Consider the following 27,370-nt stretch of genomic DNA (forward strand, 5'->3'; position numbering starts at 1 on the left):
TGACGGTGGGGGAAACCTTGGCTAAGAAGCACTAGTTTAAGGAAATATTAAACAGGAAAAAACCGGTAAGGGTCTAAAATGTACAGATGGATTTCTCACACAATCGCTGAGGGGCGCAAAACTAAATAGCTCAAGAGATGGGCGCAGTAAGGGGCCCACCAAGGAAGCTGCTTCTGAGCTTGCTGCACAGCAGATTAAGCAGCCTGCTGTGCCGGTGAGTGCTCCTCTGTGATATGCGGCTGCCTGCTCTCTGCCGATTTGTGGATGACTTCATGCGTTCGGAATATGCAAACAAAGGAATGCATATTACAACCGCAGCGTGTGAGGTGCTCCGGAGTCACACACCCTGTGCCCCTCATTCTTTGTGCTGATAGCCTTTCAACTGGGGCAATTTTTAAGTCATGGCTCACTTAACAAGCCATTGCTTTTACACTGTATCTGCTTACCATTGCAGTGTTAAGAACTGAACATGGGGCATTTGTATTCACAATTATCAGTTAGCTGAACAAACCCATGCATTCTTCAAAGAGAATGAACGTGCCACACAGAAAAGTTTTAAACTATTTTCCTTATTTTTATGTCTCTTTATTGGACACAACAAAACGTTTTTTGATATATATATATTACTTTTTTGTTACATATGGCGCATCCCAGGGAAGGTTAACTCCAATGTTCTTACTTAAATATTCTAGTGGCTGCTTTGGGACATGGACTAAATGCATCTGCTCAGCATCAACAGTCTTTTAATTGTCTAAACAACTAAACAAGCCAGCCACTGCCTAGCGCCGCACACCAGATGGCAACTCAATGGGCCTCATTACACTGATGGCGGTAAGGATTTACCGGTACCGGTAAAATACCGGTACCGGTAAATCCTTACCGCCTTACTACGAGGTCCCTTTGCGGGTTGGGGGATTTAACGCCTGCTTTTTGCAGGCGTTAAAAACCAACCCGCAAAGGGACCCAGGGAGCTAATTACGGTACCGCAATTTGCGGTACTACCGCAATTTGCGGTACCGTAATTAGCGCCTTCCCCATTCCCATTGAGCCCTATGGGGCAAAAATGGGAATGGGGAAGGGCAATGGTGGAAGGGGGAATTACTGCCCCGCCAACCTTGGAATGGGGCGGTAATTCCCCTTTCCGCCAAGGTGGTGCCGGTATTTTACCGGCATGAACCATGGCGCTAATAGCGCCATGGTTCTCCGCCATCCGTGTAATGAGGCCCAATGTCACCTGCCACCTTCATTAGGAAAGTAGAGTTCATTGTGTGTCACCGTGCAGACAGTAGTCTATGGCAAATCAATGCAGTGATATGTTTGCAGCAATTATTTGTGCACTGCACAAGTCACCACCCTGTTGGTTAATGGCGTCTATGTGGTGCTTCCTTATGTAACACAACATATACCTGTTTTTGTCTGATGTGCCCAATGTCCATACAAGAGCACAAAGGGATGTTTTATGTATGTGGCTCTTACGAGCATGCCATACCGTGCCCACACTTAAACACATAAAGCAATCAAAAAAGCTGTCTCAAATTGTGAATCCACTAGGCCAAACTCCCTTTCTACACTGCTACACCATGATTTTCACTAGCTGCAGGCCAGCACTAATTAGAGATGCTAATGCCAGCTCTGTTAGATAAAGCATGGGCCTGCTCTTTTTTGCCGAAATAACCCCTGATGCCTGCGTAATAGCGAGGAGGTAGTGGTTGAGGAACTGTGGACTCTTTACCATGCATCTGAACCCGTTTTTCTTTAAAATGCTTCAACATCTTATTACTGGTCAGGCTAAAGTTTGAAAGAGATACAATCCTTTCTGTGAAGCCTTTCTGTGCATTGTTTATTGGGTCTCTCTTGTGCAGTATCCTGCCCTATCTGTAGCTATAATTTCCTCACAATGTTTCTGTTTTGGGGTTGGGCATGCTCACATTGAGACCCTGCCCTTCCTCCTCTAAAATTCTTCAGACACAAGAAGCAAAAGAGCCCTTTTACCCCATTTGAGTGGCTGATGTTGGAGCCATTTTATACTCGCATCCAAAAACATAAACTGTCCAAATGAGCATGCATGATTCATGGTTAAACGCATTTTAATGTTAGGGTGAGTATTGTGAACCGTGATGTGAGCACCAAGCCATGCATCAGTTATGAATTTAGAGATTCACACATACAATCCTTTTATCACAGACTTGTTTATCAAATGTGTAGATCTCTGATCACTGTTATAGTCCTGAAATACTCTGTAATTTAATGAAAAGCATACAGGAATCCTCATTGGTGCTATTTGTCCCCTTTTCCCACTCTCAGAGATGTATTTTGAATAGTACAATAAGATCGTACCGGACTGTCCATCTTGGAATGATAACCTTCTATCAGAAAAGAATTCATATGTTAATCTAGTTTCGCCCCTTGTGAAATACAAGTGAGGTGGTACAAACAGAACAACTGCAACACACGGCCAGGTCAGTGGGCCCTCAAACCCCGGTAGGCTGTTCAACTTGAATTATAATGTAATTAAACCAGCTTAATTTATATAGCAATTATTTATTCATATTGAGGAGGGGTTTTGTTGCACAACACATAGGTGTAGCTTGGGAGTGATGTGTGCCAGTCGGGGGCGCATTCTGATGTTTCGCCCTGGTCACCAAGTTGGCTAGAAACTGCCCTGCTGGCCCGTGGTCATCATCCTGGCTACATCAGAAAACGCGCCAGCAGCCCTGGCACCTGCCAGGCATCCCGGGGGCAACAGAAGCTTCCCTCCTTGGAGACACTACTTTTTAGAAGTTACCCTGTGTGGCAAAATGTGGGACCAATGGAACATTTGAAGGCCCGTGGGCTACTCAAACAAAATGGGTGAGAGATGTAGAAAAAGCCAAAATAGACGCACTTTGAAAAAACATAGATATTAATGCCAGCCATTGTGGCTGGCACTCCTAACTCACCCTCTACCCTGTATGATGGTATCTTGCAGACTGTTGACCAAGAGACCTGGGCTCTAGACCTGGTTTCACTTCTAGGCCAGTGTACTCCTTGGCACACCACGTACTAGTAATCTCCCCGGGACCGCAGTTCGCTTATCTGGCAAGATTAGGTGCACTTCGAAGCAGACTTTGATTAGCGATAGAAAACGCGGCCATTCCCAGCTACCCCGAGTTTTACCTTAAAGGCGAGGGTGGGGCCGGCGCGCCGTTGCAGGGAGGCGCCGTCTCTTCCTGCGCATCCATTCCCTGTCAGATGAGAGTGCTGGGGTGAGTGATGTCTCCGTCTGCGTGCTGGGTACCGCGTCCTCGGCGGCTGGGCTTCTGGTCTGTGGGAAGAGGAGAGAGGCAGATTGCTGGCATCAGTGGCGCGTGAATAATGCTAGGGAAGGAGGGTGGGGTGCCAGGCCGCCCCCACCCTCCTGGGTCCTGCCAGCAAGATTAACCCCTTTACTGTAAACGAGAAACGGGGCATGCAGCGTCAGAAAGAGGGGCACACGTTATCGCATGGCCCCACAAACAATTTTCAAAGCAAATCCCTCCTTGTGTGCAGTGCAACCCCCATTTCCACTAGCAGCAACCCCGCAGAATGCTCTGCCAATGCACCTCAGTCACAGTCACCACACAACTGCTGTTCCAGGACAGGGCATTCACAAGTACTTAATACACTTCAAGCCTGACCAACAGTACCCATTTATTCTCAGCACTGGAGCGCCCACACATCCTCGCCAATGCACCCCCACTCACCTGCTGAACCCACTGCTGTTCGATCACTTGAACTCTACAAGCAGGTCGACACATCTCAGCTCTGCCAATGCAACTCGAGCCTGACATGCACACACCTCTGCATTTGCACTGCTGAGGCCCACACACACATAGCTTTGCCAAAGCACCTTGAACCTGACCTGCACACACCTCTGCATTTGCACTGCCGACCCACACACACATAGCTCTGCCAAAGCACCTCCTGACCTGCACACACCTCTGCGCGTGCCCGGCCGAGTCTCGCATACATCGCTCTGCCACATAACCTTGAACCCTACCTGCACACATCTCTCCATTTGCACTGCTGAGGCACACACACACACATAGCTCTGCCAAAGCACCTTGATCCTGACCTGCACACACCTCTGCATGTGCCCTGCCAAGTCACACACACAAGCTCTGCCAAAGCACCTTGATCCTGATCTGCACACACCTCTGCATTTGCACTGCTGAAGCCCACACACATAGCTCTGCCAAAGCACCTTGATCCTGACCTGCACATACCTCTGCATGTGCCCTGCCAAGTCACACACACAAGCTCTGCCAGAACACCTTGATCCTGACCTGCACACACCTCTGCATTTGCACTGCTGAAGCCCACACACATAGCTCTGCCAAAGCACCTTGATCCTGACCTGCACACACCTCTGCAGTTGTACTGCTGAAGCCCACACACATAGCTCTGCCAAAGCACCTTGATCCTGACCTGCAAACACCTCTGCATGTGCCCTGCCAAGTCACACACACAAGCTCTGCCAAAGCACCTTGATCCTGACCTGCACGCAACTCTGCATTTGCACTGCTGAAGCCCACACACATAGCTCTGCAAAAGCACCTTGATCCTGACCTGCACACACCTCTGCATTTGCACTGCTGAAGCCCACACACATAGCTCTGCCAAAGCACCTTGATCCTGACCTGCACACACCTCTGCATGTGCCCTGCCAAGTCACACACAAAAGCTCTGCCAAAGCACCTTGATCCTGACCTGCACACACCTCTGCATTTGCACTGCTGAAGCCCACACACATAGCTCTGCCAAAGCACCTTGATCCTGACCTGCACACACCTCTGCATTTGCACTGCTGAAGCCCACACACATAGCTCTGCCAAAGCACCTTGATCCTGACCTGCACACACCTCTGCATGTGCCCTGCCAAGTCACACACACAAGCTCTGCCAAAGCACCTTGATCCTGACCTGCACACACCTCTGCATTTGCACTGCTGAAGCCCACACACATAGCTCTGCCAAAGCACCTTGATCCTGACCTGCACACACCTCTGCATGTGCCCTGCCAAGTCACACACAAAAGCTCTGCCAAAGCACCTTGATCCTGACCTGCACACACCTCTGCATTTGCACTGCTGAAGCCCACACACATAGCTCTGCCAAAGCACCTTGATCCTGACCTGCACACACCTCTGCATTTGCACTGCTGAAGCCCACACACATAGCTCTGCCAAAGCACCTTGATCCTGACCTGCACACACCTCTGCATGTGCCCTGCCAAGTCACACACACAAGCTCTGCCAAAGCACCTTGATCCTGACCTGCAAACACCTCTGCATGTGCCCTGCCAAGTCACACACACAAGCTCTGCCAAAGCACCTTGATCCTGACCTGCACACACCTCTGCATTTGCACTGCTGAAGCCCACACACATAGCTCTGCAAAAGCACCTTGATCCTGACCTGCACACACCTCTGCATTTGCACTGCTGAAGCCCACACACATAGCTCTGCCAAAGCACCTTGATCCTGACCTGCACACACCTCTGCATTTGCACTGCTGAAGCCCACACACATAGCTCTGCAAAAGCACCTTGATCCTGACCTGCGCACACCTCTGCATTTGCCCTGCTGAAGCCCACACACATAGCTCTGACAAAGCACCTTGATCCTGACCTGCACACACCTCTGCATTTGCACTGCTGAAGCCCACACACATAGCTCTGCCAAAGCACCTTGATCCTGACCTGCACACACCTCTGCATGTGCCCTGCCAAGTCACACACACAAGCTCTGCCAAAGCACCTTGATCCTGACCTGCGCACACCTCTGCATTTGCACTGCTGAAGCCCACACACACAAGCTCTGCCAAAGCACCTTGATCCTGACCTGCACACACCTCTGCATTTGCACTGCTGAAGCCCACACACATAGCTCTGCCAAAGCACCTTGATCCTGACCTGCACACACCTCTGCATGTGCCCTGCCAAGTCACACACACAAGCTCTGCCAAAGCACCTTGATCCTGACCTGCACACACCTCTGCATGTGCCCTGCCCAGTCACGCACACTTAGCTTTGCCAAAGCACCTTGATCCTGACCTGCACACACCTCTGCATGTGCCCTGCCAAGTCACACACACAAGCTCTGCCAAAGCACCTTTATCCTGACCTGCACACACCTCTGCATGTGCCCTGCCCAATCACGCACACTTAGCTTTGCCAAAGCATATTGATCCTGATCTCCGGCATTTCGTTGCTATTCCCGCGCACTGGCCCACTCGCAGCTCTGGCAGCGCACCTCCGTCCTGAGTGACGGCTGCTGAAACCCGCCACTGAAAACAGTTTTGGAGAAACCCCAAATCAAAGCCCGTCTCCCATAAATTATTGAGACTGCTTCTAATTTGGAGCCGGCAGCGCCGCCTCTCGTGGGAATGGATGCCGCTGCAGATCGTATAATGGAGAGTATTCTTGATTTGTAATCCAGTTTTTAAACACTGTTTGTTCTGTCCTCAAAGCAAGATGCAGTTTTTGGTTGCCACGGAAACCCTGTGAAGTTTGGACAACTACAAATTAACTTCCTTTGCTCCAATTGCAGGCTGCCTGTTTTTCCAACCAAGCATGGAGAGCTATTTTGGTTCCCTGGTAGTGATTTGTTAACATTCAGCCTCCCTTTCACTGCCAGGACTTCAATACTTTCCTATGGAGATTCGATTTCCTAGCAAAGTCGATTTGAGCCAAGTCACACAAGTCCATCTCCAGTTCTGAGCCACAATAGCAAGGCATTGTGGGTATGCAAATTAGCTCAAATGCAAACGATTTTCACTAGGAAATTGTCTTTGTCTAAGAAGGCAAAACTACTTTATACATAGCTTAATCAACCCAAGACAGACATGCATTGAAATGTAAGTGACGATTGTAAATTAGAATTGTTACCCGTTTTTCTAAATAGTTATAAATGTTGGCACAAGTGTATGCGCATGCGTGTGTGTTATTATACCCACCCTTTTTTACCCTGAGATAAGGCAATGGCAGTATTTGTAATACATAGGAGGGGTATTAGAAATGTGTCACAAACAGCAGACATTTCAGCGTTTTTTATTTCAACTCAAGTCATATCTGGCTTGCCATAATTGGATCCATTTTTGTCAGAACCAGCTCAGCTTTTCATCTTCCAAGGTCAAAAAAATGTATGGTATATAATTTTGTGATATGTCATTTTTGCCTTACATAATTGTTTTTTATTTTAATAATGCAGAGTGCTTTAAAAAAAAAACGCATATAGGCTAGTTAAAAAAATAACGACTAGCATGATTTTTGTCTTTCCCCTTGCTGTTATACTACATTTTTTGACTCTGTGAAGGGGGTGGGGCTTCTAAAATGTGGGCGTGGTTTCAAGCCCAGTTTTTGCTTCAAAGGTGGCAATCAGTCTGCCAGCACTGTTGGTATAAGACATGTCCATAGTGGGCAAGATGTCATGAGCCATTGGTCCCGCAAACGCTGTTCAATGCTTGGGTAAAAACATACAACAATTAGCCTACATGGAGGTAAAAGAAGCAACCGTGGGTGTAGCGCGCTATACAAATACTAAAATAAAAAATAAATAAAGAACACCATCTAGACCAATGGTCTTCAAACTTCTTTGGCCTGGCCCCCCGTGAGCAAAATTTGGGCAGGACGGGCCCCCTCAAAATGCCAAATGGACAGTATGTACAAATGGCTATGAACTATTGTGTGCCGTCACTGCACCCTATTCTCAGTATAGTCCCTGGGCTCCCCCACCTACTCCCATCAAAGTCGCTGGGCTCCCTCGTCCCACTCCTACCCAGTCCCTGGGCTCTCCCCACCCCATCACAGACCCTAGGCTCTCCCCATCCTGCTCCCACCACTATCCCAGTGCTCCCGCCCATCCTGCTCCCACCACAGTCTCTGGGCTCCCCCCACCCTGTTCCCAACACAGTCCAAGGGCCAGTGGGAGTTGGCACATTTTTTAAGTAAAGGGGCATAAATATTTCCCACTGAAATGCCACAGCGACCGAGCGCAGTAAGGGAGCCTGAACCAATCAATTGGGGTTTGTGAGGGGGTTTGCATTTTATAGCATAATAAAAAAAACTGGGTATGAAGCCAAACAGTTTGCAATTGGTGCTGGGGGGGCCAAAGGGTAAAGCATGGTATTTGTTACTGAACATCTATGATAGATATCCAGTAAAAAAAAATAACATCCCTGTCCCCTGGGCTCCACAGCGCCTCTGAAGGAGAGCTGATTTTGGCAGGTGGGTAGGTGGAATGTGCAACAAAGGCATTTTTAAAATGCCTTTTTTGTACAACCCCACTTCCCCACTCTACCACTCTACCCCCCACTCACCAAAATCAGCTCAACAGACCAAAACAAACAAACACTCACACAGAAATCACTCATTCATACGAGCAACCATCACCATACACTCACTCATAACACAAGCATACATGCATCCGTATGCATATTTAAATAAAAAATAAATGAACATAAACGTACCTTTTGCAGGGGCCTGTGCGTAGGTGCTGAAATGACCCACTCCAGGTTTCTCTGTCTGTATGTGCGAGGAGGCGCATAGCTCCTCCTCCCACATACACACATGCAGTGCCCCAGCCAGCATTTCCAATGAGCTATACAAGGCTGGCGAAGCAAACTGCCCCCAGAGTTGCATGGCTCAGTGAGCATGTGCAGTTGGGGAACTGCATGGGGAACATTGTTTACCTTTGACAGTTCAGCCAGCCCAAGAGCACTCCCTCAGCTGGAAAAAGCAGCCAAAGGAGTGCTCAGTGTTTCACTGGGCTGGCTCCTCGGCTCCTCCATAATGGGTGAGCGGGCCACTGGGTGGACCCCCCTCACCCATTATGGATGAGCCGCCAGGCTCAGACTGGCCTATAGGGCAAAATGGGTCCCTTTTTTTGCCAATATGGGCCAGTGTGATGAGTTACTTCTCTATACAGCTAGTTGTTTTGACCATTGTTGCTGAATAAATATTCTTTAAATATCACAATTTGCTTACATTTTAACAAAAAACACCTCCTTGGGTACTATTCAGTCTGTAGCTATAGGAATGAATATCTACTTGCAATTGCAGGCCCCTTTTTCATTGGTGCCTGAGACAGTTTTATGGTCCAGTCCGGCCTCTGCCCATTTCCGCCAATCTAAATGTTTACATTTCATGCTGGGCTCTCGCCCACGCCCCACAGTTTGAACACCTCTGATCTAGACCCAGCAAAAGGTCACTCAGGAACAACAAATAGGAGACAGGGGCCCAAAGAAGCATCCCAAGCCCACAGGCCCGGCTTCAGTAGATGAAAGTGACAGCAGGGAGGGGCACCCAAATAAGCAGCCCAAGGCCGAGAGGCCCTGCTGCAGGAGATGGAAGTGACAGCGGGGAGGGACACCCAACGAAGTAGAAGCAACTGAAGCCCGTGGGAAACTGACAGCAGGGAGGGGCACTCAAAGAAGCAGCCTAAGGCCTCAGAGCCCTGCTTAAGGAGATGAATGTGACAGCAGGGAGGGACACCCAAAGAAGCAGCCCAAGCCCGGGGGGCCTTCTGCACGAGAAGAAAGTGACAGTGGGGAGAGACATCCAAAGTAGAAGAAGCAGCCCAAGCCTGCGGGGCCCTGCACCAGGATATGAACATGACAGCAGGGAAGGGCACTCAAAGTAACAGCCCAAGGACGCGGGGCCCTGATGAAGGAGATGAAAGTGACAGCAGGGAGGGACACCCAAAGAAGCACCCCAAGCCCGTGGGTCCTGCTGCAGGAGATGAAAGTGACAGCAGGGAGGGACACCCAAAGAAGCACCCCAAGCCCAGGGGTCCTGCTGCAGGAGATGAAAGTGACAGCAGAGAGGGACACCCAAAGAAGCAGCCAAAGCCAGCGGGCCCTGCTGCAGGAGATGAAAGTGACAGCAGAGAGGGACACCCAAAGAAGCAGCCAAAGCCAGCGGGCCCTGCTGCAGGAGATGAAAGTGACAGCAGGGAGGAACACCCAAAGAAGCAGCCAAAGCCAGCGGGCCCTGCTGCAGGAGATGAAAGTGACCGCAGAGAAGTAACAAACCCCATGGAATGCCTAAGGCAATGAGGCCCCAGGAGCTGACGGTCAAGAGTGTGGAGGTGCAGCAGGACAAATGTGGCCGTTTCAGGATATGAAAGCAACTATGAGGGGGCGCCCATCGGTGAACCCTGTAGGGTGGTTCAGTGAGTCACAGTGGCAATACCTGGGCAGCAATCCCCAGAGTGAAGGGTCATTCAGATGGGAACGTCCGCGGTCCAAATTAACAGGAGCGATTTTTGCTTGCAAGCACAGATCACACATTAATAGGAATTCATATTCACAACTTAACCCAACTTTTGAGGCATTCTTTGAAAATGTATACAAAGACGATTTTTAATACATTAGTTGGGACACCAAGGCATGGTTGGATAATCTGGACCTTCCTAGCTTATCAGATCCCAAGAAAAATAAAAACAGATGCCTAATTACACAGATGAAATTTGTTGAAACAGTAAGGCGCTCATGTCCATTGGGGACATAATGTGAATGAAATGCGTAAAAGCCTTGAGTAAGGCTTTAACGCATTTCATTTACGTCACGCCCCATTTTCAAGCAACAGAGAGGAGGGGCAGAATGCAACTTGCGTTTCCACCGCCTCCTTCCTTCGCGTCATACAAATACTGCAGCATTTGTGATAGCATAGATTTTCAGGCTGACGCATTTGCTGGCGATCCCTATGCAACAGCATAAAGCAGACGGAACCCATAGGGATCCATTGTGCACGCTCCCTTCGGAACACGGCTGACCATGCACGCATAGTAAGCAGCGCTCCCAATGAAAAGTAAACACTACTTGGCATGCCAGGCGAATTTACTCACTTTGCACTGTAGAGTGCACTGTAGAGTGCAAATGTGAAGGGCAAAAGGCGGCGTACATGCTTGGTTGCCATCTTTTGCCCTTTACATTTGCACCGTGCAGTGCAAATGACGAACGTTTGGTGGTGGGGAGCAGTTTACGTTACAGTGTAAAAGTAACGGCTCCCACCATCAAATTACTCATTTCTAGAAAATGAACACCTAAGAGAGAATCAAAAGACAGGCAAGTCATGGAACAGGATTGTCTTCCATCTGAACTGTAGACATCCCAGGGAGGTATAGTGGCCCGTTCCTTGTGTAACTGTTAAACAATATAATGCTAGTTGAAGAAGCAACAACCCCTTGAGAAAAGACACTATTACTCTCAAATTAAAATCAGGGAAATTGGCCTCTCGGAGTGGAAGCCACAGACCAATTTCCCTCTGAAAAGTATTCACGAAAATACTTAGGGACATTATTTCTAAACGATTAAGTATAGTTGTAGGTGAGAATGCTGTTGCTGATCCAGAGCATTTCTCATCCTTCTTTGACACCAGAACATATTCATTGATACAAAGCATTTGCAGGCTATACGTGTTTCACTCTGAAAAGAGCTTCCTCTGGGCCATTCTGTTTCATAATGTACAGTCATATTCTTTCTTTGGTACATCTACCAATGGCATTCTATGGAGAATAAGGGAATCCTCTTTCAGTGACTGGGGTGCAGCACGAGGAAGCATGAGGAAGGAAAGCCCAGGGGCAACACCTTTGTCTTGGAAGCAAGAAAACACAGCGTCACACAGGTTTGAATCCCGATCCCGCACTTAGAAACCACAACGCTGGTATTAAGCACGTTATAAATGACAATTAAATAAATACAAATACATTCATTTGTTTCTGTCTCAGTGTATGATGTTTTGGGGGTTCCTGGTGGACTGAAGGATTACAGTTCTGAGTCTTTTCATGTCCAAGGTCACACCCAACAGTAAAGAATTGTGCTCAATCTTACAGATGCCAATGAATTCACTGAATTATCTTTCCAGGATGAAAGGTCTTCTATTCTCTTTCATTCATATGTTACCAGGTCGTCTTCTTTACAGAGCGCTTTAGGCTTGGGGGGGTTCCACTTTCACCAAAGAAAGGTTAGAGTTTCAGTGCAGTGGTGGATTGCCAGGCATGCAGGTTGCGGCAGAAAGAAAGGTTAGAGTTTCAGTGCAGTGGTGGATTGCCAGGTATGCAGGTTGCGGCAGAAAGAAAGGTTAGAGTTTCAGTGCAGTGGTGGATTGCCAGGCATGCAGGTTGCGGCAGAAAGAAAGGTTAGAGTTTCAGTGCAGTGGTGGATTGCCAGGCATGCAGGTTGCGGCAGAAAGAAAGGTTAGAGTTTCAGTGCAGTGGTGGATTGCCAGGTATGCAGGTTGCGGCAGAAAGAAAGGTTAGAGTTTCAGTGCAGTGGTGGATTGCCAGGCATGCAGGTTGCGGCAGAAAGAAAGGTTAGAGTTTCAGTGCAGTGGTGGATTGCCAGGCATGCAGGTTGCGGCAGAAAGAAAGGTTAGAGTTTCAGTGCAGTGGTGGATTGCCAGGCATGCAGGTTGCGGCAGAAAGAAAGGTTAGAGTTTCAGTGCAGTGGTGGATTGCCAGGCATGCAGGTTGCGGCAGAAAGAAAGGTTAGAGTTTCAGTGCAGTGGTGGATTGCCAGGTATGCAGGTTGCGGCAGAAAGAAAGGTTAGAGTTTCAGTGCAGTGGTGGATTGCCAGGCATGCAGGTTGCGGCAGAAAGAAAGGTTAGAGTTTCAGTGCAGTGGTGGATTGCCAGGCATGCAGGTTGCGGCAGAAAGAAAGGTTAGAGTTTCAGTGCAGTGGTGGATTGCCAGGCATGCAGGTTGCGGCAGAAAGAAAGGTTAGAGTTTCAGTGCAGTGGTGGATTGCCAGGCATGCAGGTTGCGGCAGAAAGAAAGGTTAGAGTTTCAGTGTAGTGGTGGATTGCCAGGCATGCAGGTTGCGGCAGAAAGAAAGGTTAGAGTTTCAGTGCAGTGGTGGATTGCCAGGCATGCAGGTTGCGGCAGAAAGAAAGGTTAGAGTTTCAGTGCAGTGGTGGATTGCCAGGCATGCAGGTTGCGGCAGAAAGAAAGGTTAGAGTTTCAGTGCAGTGGTGGATTGCCAGGCATGCAGGTTGCGGCAGAAAGAAAGGTTAGAGTTTCAGTGCAGTGGTGGATTGCCAGGCATGCAGGTTGCGGCAGAAAGAAAGGTTAGAGTTTCAGTGCAGTGGTGGATTGCCAGGTATGCAGGTTGCGGCAGAAAGAAAGGTTAGAGTTTCAGTGCAGTGGTGGATTGCCAGGCATGCAGGTTGCGGCAGAAAGAAAGGTTAGAGTTTCAGTGCAGTGGTGGATTGCCAGGTATGCAGGTTGCGGCAGAAAGAAAGGTTAGAGTTTCAGTGCAGTGGTGGATTGCCAGGCATGCAGGTTGCGGCAGAAAGAAAGGTTAGAGTTTCAGTGCAGTGGTGGATTGCCAGGTATGCAGGTTGCGGCAGAAAGAAAGGTTAGAGTTTCAGTGCAGTGGTGGATTGCCAGGCATGCAGGTTGCGGCAGAAAGAAAGGTTAGAGTTTCAGTGCAGTGGTGGATTGCCAGGCATGCAGGTTGCGGCAGAAAGAAAGGTTAGAGTTTCAGTGCAGTGGTGGATTGCCAGGCATGCAGGTTGCGGCAGAAAGAAAGGTTAGAGTTTCAGTGCAGTGGTGGATTGCCAGGCATGCAGGTTGCGGCAGAAAGAAAGGTTAGAGTTTCAGTGCAGTGGTGGATTGCCAGGCATGCAGGTTGCGGCAGAAAGAAAGGTTAGAGTTTCAGTGCAGTGGTGGATTGCCAGGTATGCAGGTTGCGGCAGAAAGAAAGGTTAGAGTTTCAGTGCAGTGGTGGATTGCCAGGCATGCAGGTTGCGGCAGAAAGAAAGGTTAGAGTTTCAGTGCAGTGGTGGATTGCCAGGTATGCAGGTTGCGGCAGAAAGAAAGGTTAGAGTTTCAGTGCAGTGGTGGATTGCCAGGCATGCAGGTTGCGGCAGAAAGAAAGGTTAGAGTTTCAGTGCAGTGGTGGATTGCCAGGTATGCAGGTTGCGGCAGAAAGAAAGGTTAGAGTTTCAGTGCAGTGGTGGATTGCCAGGCATGCAGGTTGCGGCAGAAAGAAAGGTTAGAGTTTCAGTGCAGTGGTGGATTGCCAGGCATGCAGGTTGCGGCAGAAAGAAAGGTTAGAGTTTCAGTGCAGTGGTGGATTGCCAGGCATGCAGGTTGCGGCAGAAAGAAAGGTTAGAGTTTCAGTGCAGTGGTGGATTGCCAGGCATGCAGGTTGCGGCAGAAAGAAAGGTTAGAGTTTCAGTGCAGTGGTGGATTGCCAGGCATGCAGGTTGCGGCAGAAAGAAAGGTTAGAGTTTCAGTGCAGTGGTGGATTGCCAGGCATGCAGGTTGCGGCAGAAAGAAAGGTTAGAGTTTCAGTGCAGTGGTGGATTGCCAGGCATGCAGGTTGCGGCAGAAAGAAAGGTTAGAGTTTCAGTGCAGTGGTGGATTGCCAGGTATGCAGGTTGCGGCAGAAAGAAAGGTTAGAGTTTCAGTGCAGTGGTGGATTGCCAGGCATGCAGGTTGCGGCAGAAAGAAAGGTTAGAGTTTCAGTGCAGTGGTGGATTGCCAGGTATGCAGGTTGCGGCAGAAAGAAAGGTTAGAGTTTCAGTGCAGTGGTGGATTGCCAGGCATGCAGGTTGCGGCAGAAAGAAAGGTTAGAGTTTCAGTGCAGTGGTGGATTGCCAGGTATGCAGGTTGCGGCAGAAAGAAAGGTTAGAGTTTCAGTGCAGTGGTGGATTGCCAGGCATGCAGGTTGCGGCAGAAAGAAAGGTTAGAGTTTCAGTGCAGTGGTGGATTGCCAGGCATGCAGGTTGCGGCAGAAAGAAAGGTTAGAGTTTCAGTGCAGTGGTGGATTGCCAGGTATGCAGGTTGCGGCAGAAAGAAAGGTTAGAGTTTCAGTGCAGTGGTGGATTGCCAGGCATGCAGGTTGCGGCAGAAAGAAAGGTTAGAGTTTCAGTGCAGTGGTGGATTGCCAGGTATGCAGGTTGCGGCAGAAAGAAAGGTTAGAGTTTCAGTGCAGTGGTGGATTGCCAGGCATGCAGGTTGCGGCAGAAAGAAAGGTTAGAGTTTCAGTGCAGTGGTGGATTGCCAGGTATGCAGGTTGCGGCAGAAAGAAAGGTTAGAGTTTCAGTGCAGTGGTGGATTGCCAGGCATGCAGGTTGCGGCAGAAAGAAAGGTTAGAGTTTCAGTGCAGTGGTGGATTGCCAGGCATGCAGGTTGCGGCAGAAAGAAAGGTTAGAGTTTCAGTGCAGTGGTGGATTGCCAGGCATGCAGGTTGCGGCAGAAAGAAAGGTTAGAGTTTCAGTGCAGTGGTGGATTGCCAGGCATGCAGGTTGCGGCAGAAAGAAAGGTTAGAGTTTCAGTGCAGTGGTGGATTGCCAGGCATGCAGGTTGCGGCAGAAAGAAAGGTTAGAGTTTCAGTGCAGTGGTGGATTGCCAGGCATGCAGGTTGCGGCAGAAAGAAAGGTTAGAGTTTCATTGCAGTGGTGGATTGCCAGGCATGCAGGTTGCGGCAGAAAGAAAGGTTAGAGTTTCAGTGCAGTGGTGGATTGCCAGGCATGCAGGTTGCGGCAGAAAGAAAGGTTAGAGTTTCAGTGCAGTGGTGGATTGCCAGGCATGCAGGTTGCGGCAGAAAGAAAGGTTAGAGTTTCAGTGCAGTGGTGGATTGCCAGGCATGCAGGTTGCGGCAGAAAGAAAGGTTAGAGTTTCAGTGCAGTGGTGGATTGCCAGGCATGCAGGTTGCGGCAGAAAGAAAGGTTAGAGTTTCAGTGCAGTGGTGGATTGCCAGGCATGCAGGTTGCGGCAGAAAGAAAGGTTAGAGTTTCAGTGCAGTGGTGGATTGCCAGGCATGCAGGTTGCGGCAGAAAGAAAGGTTAGAGTTTCAGTGCAGTGGTGGATTGCCAGGCATGCAGGTTGCGGCAGAAAGAAAGGTTAGAGTTTCAGTGCAGTGGTGGATTGCCAGGCATGCAGGTTGCGGCAGAAAGAAAGGTTAGAGTTTCAGTGCAGTGGTGGATTGCCAGGCATGCAGGTTGCGGCAGAAAGAAAGGTTAGAGTTTCAGTGCAGTGGTGGATTGCCAGGCATGCAGGTTGCGGCAGAAAGAAAGGTTAGAGTTTCAGTGCAGTGGTGGATTGCCAGGCATGCAGGTTGCGGCAGAAAGAAAGGTTAGAGTTTCAGTGCAGTGGTGGATTGCCAGGTATGCAGGTTGCGGCAGAAAGAAAGGTTAGAGTTTCAGTGCAGTGGTGGATTGCCAGGCATGCAGGTTGCGGCAGAAAGAAAGGTTAGAGTTTCAGTGCAGTGGTGGATTGCCAGGCATGCAGGTTGCGGCAGAAAGAAAGGTTAGAGTTTCAGTGCAGTGGTGGATTGCCAGGCATGCAGGTTGCGGCAGAAAGAAAGGTTAGAGTTTCAGTGCAGTGGTGGATTGCCAGGCATGCAGGTTGCGGCAGAAAGAAAGGTTAGAGTTTCAGTGCAGTGGTGGATTGCCAGGCATGCAGGTTGCGGCAGAAAGAAAGGTTAGAGTTTCAGTGCAGTGGTGGATTGCCAGGCATGCAGGTTGCGGCAGAAAGAAAGGTTAGAGTTTCAGTGCAGTGGTGGATTGCCAGGTATGCAGGTTGCGGCAGAAAGAAAGGTTAGAGTTTCAGTGCAGTGGTGGATTGCCAGGCATGCAGGTTGCGGCAGAAAGAAAGGTTAGAGTTTCAGTGCAGTGGTGGATTGCCAGGTATGCAGGTTGCGGCAGAAAGAAAGGTTAGAGTTTCAGTGCAGTGGTGGATTGCCAGGTATGCAGGTTGCGGCAGAAAGAAAGGTTAGAGTTTCAGTGCAGTGGTGGATTGCCAGGCATGCAGGTTGCGGCAGAAAGAAAGGTTAGAGTTTCAGTGCAGTGGTGGATTGCCAGGCATGCAGGTTGCGGCAGAGAGAAAGGTTAGAGTTTCAGTGCAGTGGTGGATTGCCAGGCATGCAGGTTGCGGCAGAGAGAAAGGTTAGAGTTTCAGTGCAGTGGTGGATTGCCAGGCATGCAGGTTGCGGCAGAGTATTCATCTTGCGGTTCCTCCACATGTCAAATATTCCGAAGTCTTCTGCATATTCTTTGGGATATAACATGGTGGTTTGGCCGAATAATGTCGATTTGTCCTTGCAAGAATTATTTGTGAAGCTACTGACGTTTATTTGTCTCGTGACCTTTAGGAGATTTTCGGATACAGGGTAGGAGGGAGAAAGATATTTCTGGCAGTGTTTTACACCGGATTGTGTCCATTTTAAATTGTCTATCCACACTAAAATGGAGTCTAGTTGGACTGAATTTCCTTGGTTTCACTAGTTCCCTTCTCTTGGTGTTGTGGACTATTTGGGGAAATATAAGGACCAGATGGTAGATCTGTCTGCGCATGTCCTGTGATCAGTCGTTCATGTCTTTCTCTAAGCTCCATCTCCACGTGGGCTGGATGGGGCCTGGACTTGGCTGGTACATTTTTTTTACATTTTCATTCAATTAGAAGGGCCACAGCATCCAAGGCTGTTTCGTCTGGTGCCAGGTTGGAGGATATTCTCGAGTCTGTAGACTTGTCTCACAGGCATGTTCTTCACACTTTTTATTGCAAAGGTTTTGTGCACGTGGTCACTTTGGTTGGGTCTCGGCTTTGAAAGTTGCATAATAGGAAGCTTGGCTGCCGCGCTATAAAATGTTGATTGCTCCCAGTGGTTATGACAGAGAGTCGAGATTCTATTAATGTCACAGAGATGAGTATCAATTTATGTATTGCAAAGCTTAAATAATGCACTTATCTAAAGTACTATGCCTTCATTGTCGCATTTGTCTTTGCCATCCTCTGCAGCCATGGAGAACTTTGCTGGGCAACAGATCTGTTTAACTGGTATTTCGACAACGTGATTGGTTGTACAATATGAGATGGATTTGAACCCTTCTTGCTGTCTTGGTGTTTTTTCGGATGTTTATGTGCAGAAGGATCACGCGAAAAGAGGAAGTGATGCAAGGGAGCTCTGATTTTGTGGCCAGGAAACACTCGGTATTCGTGAAGGAGCTGTGATTCATGATGAAAGGGTGTTTATGGGAGTTGTAGTATATGGAGAAAAAAAGTCCAGAATTGTTATTTGTTTTTCTTACTGATTAATAAATGCCAAGACAAGAGATTGACTAATACTCTCCTTGTGCCACTAGTAGAATGGATAATATATGCTGATGACCTGATGATTTTCACTATTGACTTTCAGGGTGGGGGCTGTTTGACCGAGATGGTAAACAGATATAATAGGGATTCAGGATGCCACGACTTATACAATTGAACTAAACAGGCTTTATAGACCTAGCCTGAGGGCCAGGTTATGGACCCTGAATAATGAGTTAAAGGCCCACGGCCAGCTCTCCGATGATTATACATGCTCAACTACTCTAGATTATTGATTACACATGCTCAACCACTCTACTCTAGATTCTGTCCAGTGACTAGACAAATTCAGCCACTCTACTCTAGATTCTGTCCATTGATTACACATGCTCAGCCACTCTACTCTAGAATCTGTCGATTACACATGCTCATCCACTCTACTCTAGATTCTGTCCATTGATTACACATGCTCAGCCACTTTACTCTAGATTCTGTCCATTGATTACACATGGTCAGCTACTCTACTCTAGATTCTGTCCATTGATTACACATGCTCAGCCACTTTACTCTAGATTCTGTCCATTGATTACACATGCTCAGCCACTCTACTCTAGATTCTGTCCATTGATTACACATGGTCAGCTACTCTACTCTAGATTCTGTCCATTGATTACACATGCTCAGCCACTTTACTCTAGATTCTGTCCAATGATTACACATGCTCTGCCACTCTAGATTCTGTCCATTCATCACACATGCTCAGCCACTCTACTCTAGATTCTGTCCATTGATTACACATACAAAACAAAATTGTGTATTGCAACACAATAGCCACCTATGCACTCCTAAGGGATCTAAGACCCAAGTCTGTAGTCTACACAGGTTCAGAGTTCCAAATAAACGACAATACTCCAAAATCTACAGTTTGTTCTTTTGGTTTTTTTCAAACCAAGAGAGAGACAGGAAGAAAGGATTTTTACTGTCCTCAAAAGGAGGAAAGTACTTAGTTATCTATACATCATTTAACTTGTAATTCTGTGCTTTTTTAGACTTTGCCAGGTATACCAAGAATCAGTTTAAAAAAACAACCTGTTTCAAATAGATAAAATATTTTTAATTCAAATAATAAAGGTATTATCTTTAAACAATCATCACATAATTCACATTTTATAACAAATATTGAAGCAAAAAACATATTTTTGTAAATAAGACCGCCTTCACTCAGCGTGAATATCAACATTAGAAACACAAATACAATAATTCTGTCAACCAAGGTATATTGCAAGCACAAATGCAATGGTTCGCTTGACTAATGTTCACAACATCCATATTTAGTCATATGAGAAAAAATCTTGGGTTGGATATAAATTGTCCCAAATAGCACCAATCGTTCAGTGTTCTGCCAATGTGTTTCGGACTAAGCAAGAGTCCATCTTCAGGGCTAGGATTGCTAATGGTTCCAATTAGTAGGTGTGTCCACACCGTAGATTCCTATGGGTAAATGTAAAAAAGGGGTTGCTATTACTACCGTATTTGGATCAGACAGTGTCCCAACAAAAAATACTTAATTACCACAAACCTCTTTATTCCACTGGTGGGATTTTTCACTTTAACTTGACCACACTCGTGTGTAGAAGTACACTGAGGCTTGGTCGTACTCGTATGTAGAAATACACTGGAGTGTAATGTGTATTCACCTCAGACGAATAGACTCCAATAACTCTGGAATATAAGAGAACCAATTCTTAAGTAATCTAAAATTCAAAATTCTGATGTATAGTTAAACACCAGGTAAAACGACACCGCATGCATATCACTCCTGTTTACAACGTGTCACCAGTGTTCCTATAGATGCGTGGAAACTTCCCCCAAAAGTAGAAGACCAGTCTTCATACGTGTAAGACATCGTAGGCTGACCCAAAGCAACTCATATTTTCATATTTTTCAAAAACAGAGACTTCATAAGCACTAATGTTTCTATCAAGTTCACTAGTCAGCGCACTTAATAGGATTCGCATAAAGAGAAAACCGCACCGAGTGCCCAAAGGATTCACAAGGGTGTTAAACGAAAATTAACTCCCCTAGAAGTGCGCCGTTCAGGTAGACCAATAATTGTATAGGGTTCAGGGAACCCGGATAGTGCAAACCAACACATTTTGAATCGCTTACTCTTACGGACAGAAACAGCTTACTCTTAGCAACAAGCGTCCACCCGCAGAGAACTCTGGATAGTGTACCATTAAGCCAGTTTTTACGGTATAGAAGGAACATCTCCGAACCTACAGGATATACAAGACAATCTTCTTCATTACAAACAAAATTTATAGAAAGAGAATACGACAGAAGACTGATCTCTGAAGTGAAAGAAAAAGTCAGTACCAATACTATTGGCATCTTTACTAAAGATGGAAGTAAGACATGTGAGTGGCTTGCCTACACTAAGAATATGAGAAAACTTGAACTACCAGCACCAGCCTTGTATCTGAAGTGTGAGCAGTCTCCGAGTTTGGGAGGTTGGACTGTATATGATGTACATATATGATGTACATAATGAGGTTTTAATTCAATACGCTTTTTACATCATGTGAATAGACCGTTCTCTTATACAGACCCCTCATTCGGCAATAGGGGTACACAAGCAGACTTGTTCTGCGTCCTCCCTGTTTTCCCAAAATGAGGTTATCATGAGATAATCAATTTTCACTATTGGTGAATGGGAGGGGCTGGAGCAGATGCCTTTCTGCATTTCAACCATGTAACACTTTATACATGGGGTATATTTTACAATAGGTTCCACATAGGGACATTTACTACATGCCCTCCATGTCTTCCCTTGACTTCGGTTGGACCTCGTAAGAGACCTCCAAGTAGTGAGCGGCAGACATGGAGGATACCAGCCGAGACACGTTTATCCCATTCAAAGATGGCGCAGCGCGGCTCACGCATGCATGCTTTGAGACACATGAATCCCATGCCAAGATTGCGCTATGCGGCTCACGTACGCATGCGTCGAACTCCCGCAGACAGAATAATAACATCCGGGTGAAAGCGCGAGATACTCGTGTCTGATGTTTGGATTGTAATACTTTCCCTGATGAGGTAAAAGTAAGCAATTCGAAATGTATTGGTTTACACTATCCGGGTTCTCTGAATCCTATACAATTATTGGTCTACCGGAACGGTGCTCTTCTAGGGGAGATAATTTTCATTTAACACCCTTGTGAATCCTTTGGTTAATATCTCCCATTCACCTTCCACCTTTTTGAAAGGGCACTCTCTATGCGAATCCTATTAAATGCACAGCCTAGTGAACTTGATAGACACATTAGTGCTTATGAAGTCTCTGTTTTTGAAAAATATGAAAATATGAGTTGCTTTGGGTCAGCCTACGATGTCTTACACGTATGGAGACTGGTCTTCTACTTTTGGGGGAAGTTTCCACGCATCTATAGGAACAGGAGTGATATGCATGCTCACAGCGGTGCCATTTTACCTGGTGTTTAACTATACATCAGAATTTTGAATTTTAGATTACTTAAGAATTGGTTCTCTTATATTCCAGAGTTATTGGAGTCTATTCGTCTGAAGTGAATACACACTACACTCCAGTGTATTTCTACATACGAGTATGACCAAGCCCCAGTGTAATTCTACACACGAGTGTGGTCAAGTCAAAGTGACAAATCCCACCAGTGGAATAAAGAGGTTTGTGGTAATTAAGTATTTTTTGTTGGGACACTGTCTGATCCAAATACGGCAGTAATAGCAACCCCTTTTTTACATTTACCCATAGGAATCTACGGCGTGGACACACCTACTAATTGGAACCATTAGCAATCCTGGCCCTGAAGATGGACTCTTGCTTAGTCCGAAACACATTGGCAGAACACTGAACGATTGGTGCTATTTGGGACAATTTATATCCAACCCAAGATTTTTTCTCATATGACTAAATATGGATGTTGTGAACATTAGTCAAGAGAACCATTGCAGTTGTGCTTGCAATATATCTTGGTTGACAGAATTATTGTATTTGTGTTCCTAATGTTGATATTCACGCTGAGTGAAGGCGGTTTTATTTACAAAAATACGTTTTTTGCTTAAATATTTGTTATAAAATGACAATTATGTGATGATTGTTTAAAGATAAATACCTTTTATTATTTGAATTAAAAATATTTTATCTATTTGAAACAGGTTGTTGTTTGAAACTGATTCTTGGTATACCTGGCAAAGTCTAAAAAAGCACAGAATTAAAAGTTAAATGATGTATAGATAACTAAGTACTTTCCTCCTTCTGAGGACAGTAAAAATCCTTTCTTCTTTTCTCTCTCTTTGTTTGAAAGAAACCAAAAAAACATAAACTGTAGATTCTGGAGTATTGTCATTTATTTGGAACTCTGAACCTGTTTAGACTACAGACTTGGGACTTAGATCCCTTAGGAGTGCAGAGGTGGCTATCGCGTAGCGATCCACAATTTTGTTTTGCAGTTTATCTATGAGTCCCGAGTGGCCTTGTGACATTTGCCCCTTTGCACCTGAAATCCTGTTCAAATATATTCTTTGATAAAGTAAATCTAGTCATTTAAACTGACCGACTGTCTCAATTCAAATTGTTAGTGCCTCCCTATCTCTCTTCTTTCTCATTGATTACACATGCTCAAAATTCTACTTTAGATTCTGTCCATTGATTACACATGTTCAGCCACTGTACTCTAGATTCTGTCCATTGATTACATACCCTCCTTTTTTAGTATTGGTAGGCACATTGGGGGATAAAGGGAAGTGCAGTATTTAAAGGAGATGTCAGTCCTCCTAGTGATTGTGAGCTGTGTATCCGTGCCTTTCTCTATACGATGCCACTCATTCTACAACTCCAGTACCATGTGCTAGCTGTGTGTAAGAGTGTTCCTGCTCATTGGGCTCAGTATCAGACCACCTTCTGGGTCTAGGGGTCTCCCTCACAACAACCCTGGCCTGCATTGGCTATCTGGATTCATTTAATGAAAACATGAAGTGTACCTGTGACCTTCATTGCATCTGAAGGCGTCCAATGTGAGCACACAAACCTTGATGCACAGTGATTAAGAAACTCTTGAGAATAGCCAGTGTGAGATGTAATATCAAGTCCCCTAATTACAAGAAACGCTCTGTGAAGCCGAGTGAGATCATACATATGTGAACATATTTTCTGGCAGCAAGGAACTGGAACAAACTGCCCGAGAGTCTCCATAAGGAGGAGGATCACCTGGTCTTCAGAAAATTGCTGAAAATTAGATTGTTTGAGTAAAAGGTACATTTCGGTTTGCCCCTCTGCTCTCTTATCTGTGATAGCTCCTGGATGCCCACGTGCTTTGGTTCTCTAGAAATGCAATAACATAACATCACAACACAGCTGCGATAACACAGAAATAGGTGGAGCGGACATGTACTGTGGGCCCCTCGATTTTCCACTATAAGAAAGTGTTTTATTTCAAAGAGCTAGACTTTAACCCTGCAGAAGCCGCAAGCTTCCCCACCTCCATTCTGCGTTGCTCACAAAGCTGGTTTCTGGGACCCGTAGTTGTGTCCTTTCACATCAGAACTGCAGGTCCCAGGCTCTAAAGAGAGGCAACCAGGTCAGTGTTCGGAAAACAGCCAAGCATTCCTGACCACAAAGACGGACCTAGAGAATTGAAACCTATCTTTAACCATGGGTCTATTCTTAACATTCTGGGAACCAGAATCAGGAACCCGCATTCTGCTCAACCATTTAGGAACTGGCCTGTCTCTACCATTGATTCAAATGAGACACTAACTCCCAGTTGAGTGGGTACAGGGCCTGAGGTGCCCCTGGACTACGTGGAGCCAAATCTGTTACCCGAAGGACTGTTTGATTTTGCACACGACAAGTGACCCTAATGGGTAAGGTCGCAGCCCTGAAGACTTACTCTTTCTCTACAGTCTCTTTACCTGTTACATGCACATCCCGTCACACAAAATATTCTGTTATAATACCATGTGGCCATTCCTTTATTTAATGTTCTAGATCTAGAACATTATACCGCATCTTAAAACAACGCTGCTCCCCGCCTGAGAGTTGAACTTGACCACTCAGCCATCGTTAACGTGGGAGAGGCAAGGAAGGCGGGTATGGGCTAGTGACTCTTATCCCCGGAGTAGGGAGCAGATAGACATCAGTCTAGAAAGGTAAAGTATTCCCTGAGGCAAGGCGAGTGGTTAACCTTTTAATGGTTATCTTCTCACAGCCCTGCAGCCCACAGCTGCTCACCTTCAAGTCACCCAACGTCCTCTCTTCTGTTCCCACGAAAACTCCTCGTACATTTCACAATCTACCTGTAACCACGTCCCAAGATACAACAAAATGTACAAATGTGGCCACATATTCCCACAAGTACTGCTACAGGTTGGCTGTGGAAAGTTTCACAGCTGGGAGGCAAACTGCAGGTGGCACAGAAACCACCTCAGCATCTGGTGGTACTGCTGGTACAACCACGCCATGATCGCAGTGGCGCTGGAAGTAGGGGTGCTGGAGGTGCTGAAGAACCCCCATAAATCTTCCAAGGTGCTGACAGCACAGTGGGCAATGGTTTCAGAGACCATGTGAAAAACAATTGCTTGACAGAAGCAAGTGGCAAATAATATGCAGTATGTGCTTTGTTAAACGGTGTGCAGTCAGAATATCGAAAATAAAAGGTCAAAAGGCAAAAATGTCGAAAAGTAAATGTCGAAAAAAAAAAGTGGAATTCCTCTTTTTTTAATTATATATTTATTTTGGGGTCCGGGAATAAAAAAAAATGGGTAAAACAGAAAAAAAAAAAAAAGGGGGTTGGGGGAAACCCCCCCATTTCTAAAAAAAGTCATAAAAAAATGCGACTTTTTTTTCACCTTTCTTTTCGACCTTTTTTGTTTTCGATTATATCACTATAAACCTTGTTAAACACCACCTCACCAGTGAAGGAGACAATTCCAGACAACTGTTCGGTGTTCCTTATCTGCTGGGACACAAAAGACTAGTAGGTTCAGTGCAGGACTTGGACGTTTTTGGGAGTTCTCTGGATTCTCTTAGAAATCACTTGCTTTCTTGTACTATACTTCTTACAGCGTAATGTTGCTTAATGTTTTGTCTAATACTTATGACATTATTTTAAAGCATTTTTGTTCAAGAGTCTAATGTATGAGATTTTGGTAATATTTTGTAAAGATGGCTGGGGTTCATTTTCCCATTTTCCTTTCGTCTCGTCACCTGTTATGAAGGTCATGTTGTCAGTTTTTTTTACGTTTGGTTTTGGAATCAGGGTTTTACTGGGACAAAATGAAGTCCCATGCATCAAATAAACATGGCCCATACTTACATGTTTAGGGGGTATTTCGTGACATATGGTGCATTTCACAGCAGTTCGGGCCAATTATATTGATTCAAACCACTAACTGCACTGTGAACTAACTGTGAACTAAGTTATTAAACTGGCCCATATTGGCACACAAAAGTGGTGCAGCCTGGCCTGGCATTCAGACCCTTGAGGCATTGCACACTGCCCAATCATCCATCAGAACCTGTTTGCCATGAGAAATTGTTTAGGGCACTAGGTTGAGTAATTGCTTTTTGTATGGGAATGTTGTCCAGTACGTTTGCCTTGTTTCAAAACAGCATTTATGACTTGAGGTTTTGGATGTATGGAAGTTTGACGATGGCCTGCTAGCAAGCAGTTCTCTGTTTTGTAATCTGAAAAAAGATTAAAAGTGTTTGTCACAGTACTGGCAGGTGTTGGTACTCTCAGCAGAGAAGGCAACGAGTATCTGGGCATGCAGTACTTTGATCTTTGGTAGGCATTGTGAGAATCTACCAGCACTCGTAGAGCAGGTATACTATGAATGGCAGATTACCCACATTTTCTAGGAGAATTTTAATGGTATGGACCTGTTACTTCTTAGCAGAGCTTCTAAATGAGTCAGTAACCATATGCTTCGGAAATAAATTATATGCTTAATGGCAAAATGCCAGCATTTCTCATCTGTATTTATTTGCTTTTTCATTAACATGCCCATACTTTGCAGAAGTGTTGGTATTCTTCTATTGGCCCTGTTCTGACATTTGTTGGCAGTTTTAATACAGAGACAGACGGACTGAATGAGAAAAATGTTTGAACACCCCTCACCCTCTGCATGAGCAAGTATTATGTAGACATGAGGGCAGTGAGTTGTATTGCTGTCTGTAACATCTTGACATAGTGGTCTCAGTCAGATACTTTCATGTTGTCTCTTTCTCACATATCTGACAGGTTACTGGCACTTCCCCAGACTTACCAGCTTTGGAAATGCAGCAGCCTCTTTTATATATCCTGATTAGCATAAATGGCCGACCTTTCATCTACCAATTGTGCTGGGGAAGAACCATTGGCATGTTACTTATTTCATATAAACATTTGTACAGAGCTGGCCATACCCAGAGGGTCTCTGAGTGCCTTTCAAAATCAAAAGGGATGACATTGAAAAAGAAGTTACATTGTTTTCAGATGGGGTAGAAATAGTGGGATAGCCAAAGGACAGCGAAGGTGGTCTGACTGGTTGGGGTGTGGGCAGATGGGTATGTTTTGAGGAAAGTGATGAAGGCTGGTGCGGTACCGCTGTGGGGTGGGAGTTTGCTCCTTGTTTTGGGTGCATACTGTCTGAAGGCTGGTTTGTATATGCACATTAGCTTACAGGGTGTTATGTGTAGAATGTGGGCGCTTTGTGTAGTGATTGTATGGGGGTTGGATTTCAGCTTCTTGTGAAAGTAGGATGGGGTTTTCAGGCGGATGGCTTTTTAAACTATGCAAAGTCCTTTGAAAGCAATTCTCTGGGCTATTAGGAACCAGTGGAGATAGACTCGAGCTGGGGTGACGTGTGAGTTTTTTGATATGTGTAGAATGCATCTTGTTGCTGCATTCTATGTGACGTTCATAGGGGCAAAAGTGTTGTTGGGGAATCCAAGGAGGGTCTTTTTTTCTATAGTCCTACTCGGACAGAACTAAGGCCTGGACTGCGGTATAGAAATCGTTGGAGGAAGGACGTCTGATCTTACGTAAGACATACAGCTGTACCTTGCATGCTTTCCTGATAGCAGCTACTTGGTGTGTGAAGGATAGGTGGTGTTTGAAAGCCCAGGGACTTGACTGTTGTAGAGAGGGTTGTGTGAGTGTGTCTGTGGTACTTTGATATAAGGGATTAGATTGGGTTTTTGCCTGGGTGTCAGATGAGGAGGTATTCCATTTTGGATGGTTTAAGGTTTAGGAAGTGGATGACCATGCAGGTGGTGATGGTGGATAGTTAGG

At 46.2% G+C, this 27,370-nt stretch overlaps 1 protein-coding gene across 1 annotated transcript in view; it reads right to left on the reverse strand.

Moving 5' to 3' along the window:
• Window positions 1-27,370, reverse strand: part of RIN1 (Ras and Rab interactor 1) — a 271,998-nt gene that overhangs the window by 162,784 nt on the left and 81,844 nt on the right. The window contains exon 2 of the mRNA XM_069644904.1: window positions 3,157-3,304. Within this exon, the coding sequence (XP_069501005.1) occupies window positions 3,157-3,221 (65 nt within the window). The 5' untranslated portion in view covers window positions 3,222-3,304. The remainder of the gene's footprint in view (window positions 1-3,156; window positions 3,305-27,370) is intronic.

The sequence above is a fragment of the Ambystoma mexicanum genome, chromosome 2p (assembly GCF_040938575.1).
Source record: "Ambystoma mexicanum isolate Mex_15411 chromosome 2p, UKY_AmexF1_1, whole genome shotgun sequence".
Lineage (NCBI taxonomy): Eukaryota > Metazoa > Chordata > Amphibia > Caudata > Ambystomatidae > Ambystoma > Ambystoma mexicanum.